The sequence below is a fragment of the Eubalaena glacialis genome, chromosome 3, assembly GCF_028564815.1.
Source record: "Eubalaena glacialis isolate mEubGla1 chromosome 3, mEubGla1.1.hap2.+ XY, whole genome shotgun sequence".
NCBI lineage: Eukaryota > Metazoa > Chordata > Mammalia > Artiodactyla > Balaenidae > Eubalaena > Eubalaena glacialis.
This window is the reverse complement of record NC_083718.1, coordinates 21,439,725-21,454,097: the sequence shown is the minus strand read 5'-3', so window position 1 is coordinate 21,454,097 and position 14,373 is coordinate 21,439,725. Positions and strand designations below refer to the sequence as shown.

General features: G+C 37.9%; 1 protein-coding gene across 2 annotated transcripts in view; it reads left to right on the top strand.

The window, feature by feature from the left end:
* Positions 1–14,227, top strand: part of AIDA (axin interactor, dorsalization associated) — a 41,722-nt gene extending 27,495 nt beyond the window's left edge. The window contains exons 7-10 of one of the 2 annotated variants that reach the window (XM_061187318.1): positions 8,051–8,173; positions 10,182–10,304; positions 12,128–12,245; positions 12,358–14,227. In XM_061187318.1, the coding sequence (XP_061043301.1) occupies positions 8,051–8,173; positions 10,182–10,304; positions 12,128–12,245; positions 12,358–12,454 (461 nt within the window). In that variant the 3' untranslated portion in view covers positions 12,455–14,227. Of the gene's footprint in view, positions 1–8,050; positions 8,174–10,181; positions 10,305–10,653; positions 10,764–12,127; positions 12,246–12,357 lie in introns of those variants that run through there. The other variant, XM_061187319.1, reaches the window with a different exon arrangement.
* Positions 14,228–14,373: the final 146 nt, after the last annotated feature.

Sequence of the window (14,373 nt, the reverse complement as noted above, 5' to 3'; positions counted from 1 at the left end):
CTCTGTTTTCTTCTGTGGACTTAACACACAGACTCCTGGTCTCTGGGCTGGCGGTCCATTCCTAGTCTGGTTCTCTGAAATCTCTCTCTTCCAGAGTGTCTTGGCCCCATACAGAGAAACAACCGGTCCATGTGAAGAGATCCTCCTTACGTTAGGTTCTGCAGTGTTATCAGCTTCCCTTGGAACAGAGGAGTTGTAGGTGAAGGACGAGGGGCTGCAGCTGCTCCTCCGCTTCTGCCCCTGGGTTCTTCAGAACCATTGTTTTTTTGTTTTTTGTTTTTTTTTTAGATTCCATATATACATGTTAGCATACGGTGTTTGTTTTTCTCTTTCTGACTTACTTCACTCTGTATGACAGACTCTAGGTCCATCCACCTCACTACAGATAACTCAATTTCGTTTCTTTTTATGGCTGAGTAATATTCCATTGTATATACCACATCTTTATTCATCTGTCGGTGGACACCTAGGTTGCTTCCGTGTCCTGGCTATTGTAAATAGTGCTGCAGTGAACACTGTGGTACATGACTCTTTGAATTATGGTTTTCTCAGGGTATATGCCCAGTAGTGGGATTGCTGGGTCATATGGTAGTTCTATTTTTAGTTTTTTAAGGAATCTCCATACTGTTCTCCATAGTGGCTGTATCAATTTACATTTCCACCAACAGTGCAAGAGAGTTCCCTTTACTCTGTTTATTTTAAATGGCTATTAGAACCCCAAAATATTAGCACCTTGTCAATGGTTGTGATTTGTAGTTAAGAGATTTTTTTAATGTTTCTGGAGCCATAGCTGCGTTCATAAATTGTCTTCCACAGTTGATGCACTATGGAATAGGACAACTTGGATTACTGGTCCAAATACAACGTATTGATAAATAGTTTTCATCATCAAGGTGGACTTTGGTGTGTCCCCTATTGCCCTAGTGCAGTAAAATGACCCTGGAGCTTGTGATTTGTTGTTGTTACCTTATCAGAAGCATCTGTAGGCTTAGGTTTGGAATCCTCCTCTCCTAGCTCATACCTCTTCTTCAGAAGCCACATTGAATCAAATAATTCCCCCCAGTTTTCTTTGACAGCAGTAGGACACGTTTGCTCCAGTTGGTGGTACACTGGGGAGGTAGGGCAGGTAAATCAGAAGAGGCTGACAGCACCGGACTGCCTTCCTCCATGCACTGTAGAGCTTACCAGCTGCCATTGGCTGCCCCTTTCTCGCATGAAAAACTGAAAATGGATCCAACCAGATGAGCGTGGTCCTACTGCCCATTGCCATATGAGGCTCAAAGACCCGTAGTAGAGTTGCCGTAGGGACTGCCCAGTCTCTGTCCATCACAGTGAACACGCGTTGCTCAGCGCACAAAGTTCAGGTGGCATTTATTCCTTCTTAATCACTCTCTTCTGCGGAGCTCCTAGCCGCAGCTCCAGCACACCCCTAGGATGCTGCGGAGACCTGCTTGAGAAATCCTGGTTTAGGCAGTTAGCTGTATGGCGCCCCGAAGACATCCATATTCCAATCCCCGGAGCCTGTGAGCATGTATGTTACATGGCAAAGGGACTTACCTTAAGGACCTTGAGATGCAGATTATCCTGCAGGTCCTTTTTAGGCTTTGTGGACAATTAAATTACGAAAGGGGCAAATGGGATATGGCAGTTAGAAGCATGGACTCTAGGGTCAGACTACTGTGTGATAATGGACAAGTTACCTAACTTTTCTGTGCCCCAGTTTTCACCTTCTACTAACTAAATGGGACTGACATTAACACCTGTATCATAGAATTATTGTGAGGATTAAATGAGTTGACACATATAAAGGATTAGAACATTGCCTGGCACGTAGTTAAGTGTTCTGTAAGCATTGATTATCTGTTGTTTATGCAGTGCTACCACATAGAAGAACATTTGTTATTTTTGATCCTTGCTCTAGATTTAATAGCAAATTATTTAGTTCTAGCTGGAAAAGCTTAGTCTATACCAGATCATGTATGATGATTTCTTTTCTTATCCTGATTACAGTCTTCAAGTTTTACAAGTATAGTTGCTTGTTCTCCTATTACTTTATATAGTTGAATATTTTAATTGTTCATTTAGAAATCTTCTTTTAATGTAGTGCTTTGATTTCTGATTATCATATGGTTTTACCTTTGATACACAAACGTGCTACCTTTCTCATCTAACCCAGGAGCTGCAGGTGGTATGGTATTATGCTCGTGTTTTATCTTCTTTCACGCACATGTCATATAAGAGTGCATCGATACATATATAATATATATTATCTAGCCATTTGTTTACTAGAACATAATATAACCTTTAGAGCTGTGAAATTCATTTATTTATTCAACAATACATTAATTCAAAAAAGATCTGTTTATTACTAATGCCAAACAATAAAAAAATGAGTGGTTACCCAGACTTGTCTTTCAAGAAGCTTACTATGTAGTCAACAAGACAAAGCCAACAGTACATAATTATGGTTAGAGATGTGCACAGTGTATTATGGATGAGAAAAAAAAAAAAAAGGCTAAGGGAGTTCAGCACAGGTAATCTAGCTTGAACTGACACTCCGAGTGTGTAGGAGTTGGTCATACAGGGAGAGAGTACCTTGGAAACCATCATGAAATACCTTGAATATTCACCTTTTTATATCATTTGTAGTCTTCATTTTATAGTCAGCTTGCAGATACTCTTTAATAGGTATAATGAGGGTGAAACTGAACCTTCATGATGGAATGTTTTCATACTACCTTGAATTATGGAATAATGAAGCTGAATAAATTAACTTGCAGCTTGAAATCACTGCCTTTGTATTGAATTGTTAGAAATATATTTAGTAGTTAGATTAGATTTTAGTGTGGTCTGAGGCAAAAAGGTTTGTTGGTAATGAGGAAAGAAATGTCATCCCATTCATTCATTTCAACTAAAAGAGCTAGACAGTTATAGATGATGAACTGATTCATCCAAAGGTAGAAACCAGTTTTAATGTTCACTTGGGAAAAACATAGTCTCATATCATTGACTTTGAATATTGGATAAGAAATCACCTTTTGACTGTCAAAGAAAGAAAGCCATAGTCAAGGTAAAAAAGACAAGGGGCTAACATCCTTAATACAGAAATACAAATTTTAAGTTGCGACAACGAAGACGAACAAGCACATTAAAAGACTGGGCAAAAGACATGAACAGACAGTACACACGTACCTACAGACACACAAAGATGTACAAATAGCCCTTAAACATATGAACAGATGCTCAACTTATAATAAGAGACACGCAAACTAAAACTGCTGTTGCTTAGGCTGTGACAGATGCTCATTCATCACTGGTAGGAGTACAAAATAGTACAGTCCCTTTGGAGGGGAATTCAGCAATGCTTAACAATAACAGCACAAGTACACATTTACTCTTAGGCCCAGCAATCTCACTTCTAGGAATTTATTCTCAAGATACACCTCTAATAATATGAAGAAAATATTTGCACATATGCCAGGTTGTTTATTATGGTGTAATCTGTAGTAATAAAGTATTAGAAACAACCTAACTGCCATATGTAGGTTGGCTGAATAATACTATAGAATACTATAGATAATAATCAGGAAAATCTCCATGAACTGATGATTTTTCAGAACATGTTGTTCAATAAGTAAAATATATCAAGGCAATTCACATGAGCAGATTAAGGAGGAAAATCTCATAGTCCTCTGAATAGATGCAGAAAGGTTTAAATTCTAAATCGCTTCCTGATTTTTAAAAATTCTAGCAGACTGAGAACAGATCAGTTCTCTGGGTGTTCTCTAAGGGATGCTTTGAGCCAAAATCGTACTTGAAGCATTCCTTTTCAGATCAATAACAAGACATAGTGCCTACTATGACCTCTTTTCATCAGTGCACTAGGACCGAAAACAGAAATAAAAGATAAAAATTATTTGTAGATTTTATGAATATGTGTGTAGAACATGCAAAAGCGCCTATAGGTAAATAATTAGAAATAGTAAGAGAGGGGCTTCCTGGTGGTCCAGTGGTTAAGAATCCACCTGCCAATTCAGGGGACACGGGTTCGAGCCCTGGTCCGGGAAGATCCCACATGCCGCAGAGCAACCAAGCCCGTGGGCCACAACTACTGAGCCTGCGCTCTAGAGCCCGCGAGCCACAACTACTGAAGCCCGCGCACCTAGAGCCTGTGCTCCGCAACAAGCGAAGCCACTGCAATGAGAAGCCTGCGCACCGCAACGAAGAGTAGCCCCCACTCGCCACAACTAGAGAAAGCCTGCACACAGCAACGAAGACCCAATGCAGCCAAAAGTAAATAAATAAAATAAAATTAAAAAAAAAAAAGATAGAGAGTTTAGCATGGTTCCTGGATGTAAAATCTGTACATAAAAATTGATTCTATAGACTTATTGTGATCATTTTGCAATGTACAAATATCAAATCATGTTGTATACTTGAAACTAATATAATGTATGTGAATTGTACCTTGATTTTTTAAAAATTATGTACCAAAAAAGAATTGATTTTATCTCTATAAACAATCAACAGTTGCTTAGAGAATGAAATAACATTTATAATAATATCAGAAAATATCAATATAGTTTAATAAATCCAATGAGAAGTGTAAGACCCATGTGAAGAAAGCAGTAAAACTTTATTGAGAGAAGTTAAGAAGTCTTAAATAAATGGAGAGATATACTCCAGTTCATGGGTTGGAAGAAGCAATTTGTAAAGATGTGGCTGTTTCTAAAATTGATCTGAACTTCACTGCAGTCCCAACAGTGTTTTTGTTATTTGATGTTTCAGGGTTTTTTGTGTTTTTTTTTTAAGAACTTGACAGCTGTTGTGTTATAATTTACATGGAAATGCAAAGGGCTAAAAGTAGTTAAGACTCTTGAAGAATAATGTCAAGGCGGGAGAATTTGCTTTACCAAATGTCAAGACTTTTTGTAAAATTATAGTAATCAAGACTCTCACGGTAGTGGTGCAAGGGTAAGAAATAGTCCAGTGAGAGAATGGGGAGCCTGGAAACAGACCCACACTTGATTTATGATCAAAATGCCACTGCAGATACATGGGTGAGATGACAGTCTATTAAGTAAGTAGTGCTGGGACAATTGAGTGTCCATGTGGAATAGAATGGGATTGGGCTCCTACCACACACCATAGCCAAAAATTAATTCTATGTGGATTATACAATGAAATGTGAATGGCAAAACAAAAAAGCTCTTATAATAAGAATACCTGCATGAGCTTGGACTGGGGAAAGATTTCTTGAATAGGACACAGAAAGCACTGACTATAAAGGAATTTAGAGATTGAGAAATTTGAATACATTAACATTAAGAATTTACCATAATCAGAAGACACCATAAACAGAAAAGGCATTCTAAACATGCAAAGACTGATCTTGATATTAAAAGTCAAGAACAGCTGTTATCTCTTAGGAGAGAGAGTGATTTGGGTTCGTGTTGGGGGCACATGTCAGGCTCCTAGTATGCTGGTAGTGTCTTTCTTTCCTGGATATGGTGCTAGTCACTCAGGTGTGTTCACTTTGTGAAAGTTCATTAAGCTGTGCTTAGAATTTGTACATGTTTTAATATGTTACCCTTCACTATACAGATTTTTTTTAAAAAAGGAAAGCCACTGAGAAATTATTTGTAAAACATGTATCCAACAAAAAGCTTATGTCAAAATATTAGAGGACTCCTACAAATCAGTAAGAAAAAGGTGAACATTTCAGGGACTTCCCTGGTGGTCCAGTGGGTAAAACTCCACGCTCCCAATTCAGGGGGCCCGGGTTTGATCCCTGGTCAGGGAACTAGATCCTGCATGCATGCCGCAACTAAGAATTCTGCATGCTGCAAGTAAGACCCAGCGTAGCCAAAATAAATAAATAAATAAATAATTTTTTTTTTTAAAGGTGAGCATTTCAGTAGTAAAGTGGGCAAAATAATTGAATAGATACTTCAGGAAAAGGGAAATACAAATGCTTATTTTTAAATGAAAAGGTGCTCAACTCATTAATTATTGGCAAAATGAGCTTAAGACTAGATTGGCATTTCTCTACACCTAAATTGGCCAAAAAGAAGAATCTGACAACTCCCAAGTGCTAGTGAGGATGTGGAGCAATGGAGATTGTACTAGGAGTAGAAATTGACACGACCACTTGGGAAAACAGTTTGTAATTACATAGCAAACATGAAGGTGATACACCATGTGACTCAGTAAGTCCTCCCTTTGGAAATGTGTGCTTAGGTGGAGCAGAGCATGTACCCAAGAATGTTTACGGCAGCATTAACAATTTCCAAAAACTTGAAGCAACTCAGATGCCTGTCAACAGAAGAATGGATACAAAAACTGGTATATTTGTACAACCTCTATACTATACTAATTCTGGACAATCATAAAAATGAACAAATTACAGCAACTGACAACAGTTGGATAAATCTAAAGTTCAAAAGCAGGCAAAACATAATTATACAGGGATGCTTTTTAGTAGTGATTTTAAAAGCCAGGGTAGTGAGGAATTCAGAAGAGCATTGGGTGGGGATAGAAGGGAACTCCTGAGGTCATGCTTTATTTTTTGACCTCATTGGTGGTTACGTGGATGCTTGCTTTCCGACATTTCATTAAGCTGTACACTCGTTTTATTTGCTTTTCTGAATATGTGTTAGATTCACAATTTAAAATTTTTTTAAAGAATAGACAGTGGGTGCAGTAAAGACCTTTTATCTTTAATGTAAGAAAACTTGTGAAAATTGAAAATGTGTTGAAATATGGCAAAATATTTCATGTGAAAAAGTAATGTTAATTTTGAAACAGTATTAAATACTGCTTTGAATATCCCATTTTGGTTTTTCTGCTTTTTATACTTCTACCTTGTCGTTAGTCAAAAAAAAATTTTAACAGGTATGACCAGTTAAGACTCTTGGATTTCTATAGTAATTTTCATGTCATAAAATTCACTCATTCTAAGTGTACAATTCAATAACTTTTGATAAATCTATAGTGTTGTGATAAATCTATCAGTGTGATCCAATTTGAGAACATTTTCATTGCCCCCTAAAATTCCCTCAAGCACATTTGCAGTCAGTTAAATGTATTAATAATATATTTTGAACATGGTAAGTTGATTGATTCATGTACTTCAAATACTTCCTCATTAAAAGTAGAATAACACATTGTTGGATAGAAACGTGAAGAGTGTCAACCAAAGTCCTTTATAAATATTCGATTCTGTAGTTTGTGGTACTATATACATATTAAATTAAAATCAACTTTGTTTGCATCTGTTCATCGATTATTTGAAATAAATGAACAAACTGTACAGTCGATTTCTTTCTTCACGTCATTTTCTTGGTGGGGAATGCTCTTGTGTGGTTCTGGGTGGTTTTTCAGTTTTAAAAAATTTAATTGATCTATGGAAAAGATTTCAAACATACAATTACTCTTGTGGTTTTATGTGGCATTCTCAGTAGGACTGATTTCTGAGAGGATAGATCATACAGAATAGGATGAAGAAAGGAGTGGGAAATTACACTGTAAAGTTATTCAATTAAATATATAAATAGTACGTTATACGTTATTTCTTGAAAGATTAATAGTAGCTGAAAGATTTATTGATTGATTCTGTTATTAAATTTTTCAAACTTTAGAAATACGTAACATGTTTATAAAGCTTTTTGTGTTCTTGTTCTACCACTTCATGTTGAGATATGGAGTATATTATATAGGAGTAAATGTGAAGCATATATATTATGTACATTCTTAATTACGTGGTAATTTGTAATTGGGCTTCCTGGATTGGAATTTTAACAAACTTGAGTTAGTAATTTATGCCTTACTGTTGAATATGAAGTATGGAAGTGTAGATGTATCTTGTGTCTAATTAAGCATTTGTCTGAGAAGAATAACATCAAGTGTCTGGAAGTTTTGGAAACCAAAATAATGCCTGGCTAGTTACTAAGCCAGTTAAGAGCAAAGTTATATCTTCTCTATGTTGTTAAAATATTTACTTTGAAATTATTGGTGGAGCTCGTTTTTATTGCTATTTCTCCGTTGCCAGGTACTTTATTACCAAGGTTGCCATCAGAACCAGGAATGACATTACTCACTATCAGAATTGAGAAAATTGGCCTGAAAGATGCTGGGCAATGCATTGATCCCTATATCACAGTTAGTGTAAAAGGTAAATAACTATGTATATCTGTCTTCCCTCTGGGGAATTTTATAATGTTGCTTCTCATTTGGAACTTTTTTGGTGGGGAGAGGGAGGGGATGTTTTATATCTGTGACAACTTATTTTAGTTGATTTTACAGTGAGGCAAAATCCCTGGGAAGAGGTGGTCATCATTCCTTCACCAAACATTTCTGAGAGATTTACTAAAAATCCTTTCCTATCCATAACTTACTCTCTTATTTGCTTTTGGCTTTTTCTTTGTGTATATCTTTTTATTCTTAAAATTCCATCAAGGGTGCTGACTAGACAGACACACTGTCTTTAACAGCAGATGCATCCTTCAGAAAACAGGTTAAAAAAATGTCCCCCACCTTCCAAAGGTGTGTGGTTTTCTTTGCAAAGCCCAGTGTTCTCCTGTTTTCCCACGCCTCCACTTCAGGTCCTCTCGTTCCTGTCCAAGAGAGGTTTGTACATAGGACAGCTGTGCAGAAGTGGATGAGAATCAGGCCTTCAATTAAGCATGAGTGGAGACAGGGAAATAGGATGCATCCATAAACATCCATGCCCTGAACATAATCCTGTGGGACATTAGACGAGTGATGTATTTCTTATCCTTAACTATGTTACCGTCATTATTAAGCATGATTACTCTTAGGATTTGTTTTTTTCTATCCAATGGCAAACCACTTTTTTCCTTGAAAACAACTTTTTTGGTCATTGGTTTAAGAGGGGAGCCACAGTGATTGAATTGTTTCGTTGTTGCCAAGCATTTTATACAGCACTTTATTTGTAAAGTGCTCAACAGTCTTTTAAAAATAATTATTGGGTGATTGACGATGAAGTTGTCATACTATTATTCAGAAATAACTGCACAGTTAATCCAGTCTACAGTTAATAAACCTGCAGTTTGAGACAAATCAAACAGGTATGGACTGAAATTAAATGGAGGGAACTTTTACCGATCATAGAAATATTCAGACCCATGGGTTCATTAGTACCAAATAAAAGAAAAAGGATTTTGGCCCCAGACAAGAATTTTAACATGGAGAGACCATGATCCATAGCGCTAATGCTGTGACACTTTAACTTCTGATGTTACTGGTTCTCAAATCCATGGTCTACTGGGAGGTATTTATACCCTACATTGTTTGACAGGCCATTCACAAAACTACATTCTCATTCAGGAACGAACACTGTAAAATACAAAAAAATGTAATGAAATGTAGATATTATGTTACCTTTGCATATGGTTGAACTGAAACATGTTTTATTTAAATAACTTTAGGAACTGAAGTAATCAAACGTACTCTCTTGCTTTAAGGTCCCTAAGATGGGTCTGTTGAATAATACATGAACACTGAGTAGTCATTAAATGAGTCTGTGTTGAATTAGATTAAACTGGATGATTCCTGGCTCCAGAAATTACAGCAGTATACCATACGCAGTGTGCCACCTGGTTATTGTAAATCAGCTGATGTCATAGCAAGTAGAACCAGAATTTAAGTAATATATGTAAGAAGTGTTCGTTCATGGAAAGGTTTCCTTGGCAGCCGTCGTGTCCATTGTTTGGTCCTCTGACTTGAATACAGCAGGGGAGTTCTGATAATGTTAGATTTATCGGCCTTTCCATGTCATGCACCCGAGCAAGGTTGGGAAATAGCGGTAGGAGCACCATTGGGGTGTATTACATCCCCAAATGTAATTCACAAAAATATACTGGCCTGTGTCCTCAGAAGACACCTCTTAACTAGTAAGGATCCAATTTTGTGATGTGTAAGGAGGCTTCCTCCTCCTGTCCATGGGGGTCTCCCACCCTCTCTACGCCGTGCCCTCCACATGGCCTTGGAAACCAAGCGCCTTCAGGTACCTGCTCACCCCAGACATGGGTCTTTATTGGCCTCAGAACCTCCTCTCAGCTTTTGCCTCTTCAGAAAACACAGCCCTTTGCAGTTCCTTTGCAGTTTTTAAGTCTTTGTATTTGAAGGCTCGAAGCAGAAACTTTTTTTTTCCTCTCTAGATCTGAATGGCATAGATTTAACTCCTGTGCAGGATACTCCCGTGGCTTCAAGAAAAGAAGATACGTATGTTCATTTTAATGTGGACATTGAGCTCCAGAAGCATGTTGAAAAATTAACCAAAGGTTTGTGATGCTAAAAGTAGAACTATATTCAGAATTTGATTCTTTATTCTCCAGCTTTGAATCTGTTATGTACAGTGACTGTCATTTTAACTGAGACTAATGCTAATGAGTATACTTTATGTTTATAAGCATTTCAGTTAATCTTCCTAGGCTATTCTCATTTTACATTTTGTCCTTTCTTATAAATGCCATGAAGTACAGAGCTGTGCATACCAGCAATGCAGGAAATATATTATCTACAGATGATGCAGATGAATAATAAAATGTTTTTAACTTCCTTAAAATGATGGTATCATATTTGGACCTTAATGCTGTTTTCAAATGTGACTTTATTTTCACATTTATTCAGACCTCAGACACAATCACGATGACAAGGAGATGGGTTCCATAGCTGAAGAGACTAAGAAATGTGATCTGCTATCTTAAAGATCTATGAGGTTTTTAAATAATAAAATGCCTCTGTTATTGCCGTGGAAGGGAGAAGAGAAGCTACTCTTTTGTGGACATGGCAGGGTCATACACCTGGGGACCGAGGTCACCGGTAACCTAACAATTGTACTCCTTTCGTGTGTGTTGGTAGCAGATGCTAAATATGCCCATCTCTGGAATTCCCTGGCGGTCCAGTGGTTAAGACTTGGTACTTTCATTGCTGGGGTCCGGATTCAATCCCTGGTCGGGGAACTAAGATCCCACAAGCCACGCGGCTCGGCAAATAAATAAATAAAGACGCCCATCTCTCCCTCACCCACATCCCTTTGTCTCCTAAGTGATTGGCTTTTCTTTCCTTCCTTGACATGTGAAGCGCTCCATCTGGACCCAGGTGCCAGGGCTGCGCACACATTTCTGAACATTGTTAAACTTCTGGTCACTTGTGAGTTTTGTCATCAGTGAAAGTATTAGATGTATGTTAATTGTCTTTAAAAGCAAAGCAAGATCCAGCACCGCTCTGGTTAAGCCTGTGTTAATAAGGAGCCAGTTAACAGGGAGACCCTGACGTCCTTCCGTCTCTTTCCTTGCCTTCTTTAGAACTTAATTGTTCTTGGCTACACAGATGAGGCGACTTATTATTCTGTTTTTAGCTTTTCTCTGTGGGGAGGTGGAGAGAGCTTATCTGTTGGGCTTTGGGGAGAGAAAACTATCTACATGTTTCATCACCACTTGTTCACTGGGGAAGGGGTGGGATGGGCGTGCTCTCTAAGCCCTCGTCTTGCTTAGCGCTGTCTTCACACAAGCACATGTCATTCCAGGAAAAACAAAACAGGGTTTTGGACACTGAGAGGGGTATTAGGAAGCAGTTAACATTTAAAAACTGAACCAGCTGTTGTTCAGACTCCAAACTTCAAACTCCCAAAAACTGAATTTTTGAGTTTTTGAGTTTTTGTTTCGAGCAACTAAGTTTGGATTTTTTGATGAACTCTTTTACATGCCTTTTCTACTTAATGCGTTTCTATGAGTAATGTTAATACTTAACAAGTATCTTCTGTGGGTTTTTTTTGGTAGTATTTAGTATTTTCTATTCTTAATATTTTATAATTCTACCTGTGGATGAACTTATTTACATTCCTGAGTCACTCTGGCTCAAGAAGTTTTGCTCTACTCTGTAGAATAGGATGATACAGAGACGTGTCCCTCCATTCAGGTACACACGAGTTTTGGGGTGACAACCATAGTCAGTCGTATCATCAGAGAGATTGTTTGACAGAGGTTACTTTGTAAAATTATGACAATTGTTGCTTGTTCATAGGCTTCTGGTGATCAAAGAAAATTTATTGACACTAGAAATGTGCTGTCTGTGGCTAATCTGCTTTGCTTTAATTCCTTAGGTGCAGCTATTTTCTTTGAATTCAAACACTACAAGCCTAAAAAAAGGTTTACCAGCACCAAGTGTTTTGCTTTCATGGAGATGGATGAAATTAAACCTGGGCCAATTGTAATAGAACTGTAAGTGATGCACATGCAGAATTAGTACTAATTTAATGGTGACTGCTCTCTCTTCTTAATATGTAACCTTGGAATAGATCAGTTATCAATGGTTTTTCTATTGTGGTTACAGATACAAGAAACCCACTGACTTTAAAAGAAAGAAATTGCAATTATTGACCAAGAAACCACTTTATCTTCATCTGCATCAAACTTTGCACAAGGAATGATCCTGACATGAATACCCTGGAACTTCTGTGAATCTTACCACTCAGTAGAAACCATCCTAGCTCTGTGTAGCACATTCGCCCTTCAACAGGCAGGAAGCAAGTCGTACCCAGGCCAGCAGGCCAGAGTGAGTCCATTACAAAGCTGTAGCACAGAATTCAAAGTCCAGCACGTCACTGATGTAAAAGACTCCTTTGGATACAGGCTTATTGTAGATCTTGAAACGTTTTCACTTTTCTATTAATTGTGCAATGAATAGCCTCTTTTCTAATTTGCCACTACTCCTGCCCTGCTTCCTGGAACGACACTGTTGTGGGTGGAATGTGCTCACCTTCACACTTAATTCAGCAATAAGAGTGTGCTAGAGTTTACACGCCTGTCCACTTCTGCGCCAATATGCTCTTTGGTTTTTCGAGTTAATGTCAAACTTTGGGTTGATGTGGGTAGGATAGTATGAAACTGCTTTGAGAGGAATTGGACCAATTATGCTGCCCAAGGTCAGTCTGGAAATTTATAGGCTGCTTCTCGGAGACGGCCTTGATTCACCCTGATCTCATGGTTCTCCTGCTTAGAAACAGTGTGCCTTGGCCTAGTCAGTATCCCATATGGGTGTGTTCGCAGGTGGTAGCTGTGATTTTTCCAGATGACCGGATCGTTTTTCTGAAAGTGAGCATGTTTTTAGTCATGTTGATTAGCTTTTTTCTACATCACATCGTTACTCTTTCTGATAGTGATTCTGGGGTTAGTGATGGAACCATCTCAGAATAATTACAAATTCTTGGTGGGTTTATAATGTCTTCTAAATCGTGTAATCTAAAAATAATTTGAGTCAGATGCTAACAAGATACCGCAGGAATAACTGCTGTTTTTCTGACAACTGATTGTGAAACCTTAAAACCTGCATACCTCTTCTTATAGTGGTGAGTATGCAAATCTGGAGATATTCTATTTTTTTTTTTATATAGGTAGATAGGATTGCCATTTATTTCCTATGTAGATATACTGACATTCATCCATATGGAAATATGCAGGTCATTAGCTTTTTATAATTTGACTATTTACATTCTTTTGACTTAATAATGGGGCATAAATAAAACTTTCATAGTACACACGAGGTGGATATTTGATACACAGAACATTTAAGATTTGGGGTGGGCATTCTGTGGGTTAGATGTGGAGCCCACATATTTAATATTCACTTTTAAATGACCAATGCTAGCATGAGGGGAACACAGTGCCAGTACTTGGCCTATTTTTAAACTCGTGTAATAAGCCTAGTCAATACCATTCAGTATGTTTGCTTTTTAAAATAAGTAACCACAATTAAGTTCTAGCCCTTGCACTTCAAGAGAGCTAGTCTCCACTTTCAGTTGTCTGTTAGGTCAGTTCTGTTTACTATGATGGATGTTAAAAAACTATATGAGCCTGAAAAATTCTCAACCCAATTTAGTCTTGCCTCCCTCTTGATTAGTTTAATTCCAGATGATTCCATCCACAGTAGCTTGAGGGGATGAGGAATTTGCCTTAATAAATTACTTTGTTGTTCACTCAACTCTTAGACTGTGAGTTGTCAGCCCCGTGCCCCACCCCCCGCCCCCAGACTGTAAGCTCCTCAGGGGGCAAGAACCACATGTTCTCCATGTCACTTACATTTTCTGAGGTGCTTGGCAGCGCTCTGTACCCTGTGGAGTACTCAGTACCTTTTGTTTGATGTTGCTGACAAGACCTAAAAATAATCCCTTAAAAAACCTACCATTAAAATGTAGCAAAACTGATACATTGTTCTTTCTCTTTTCTCATAGACCATAAGACATGTATATCAAGGTGATAGTTTGTCACATCTGCTGTCATTCACAAAAGTATGGTTTAGATGAACTCCAAATGCCTTTCATCAGTGTTAAAGAAGCTTAAATTGAACACC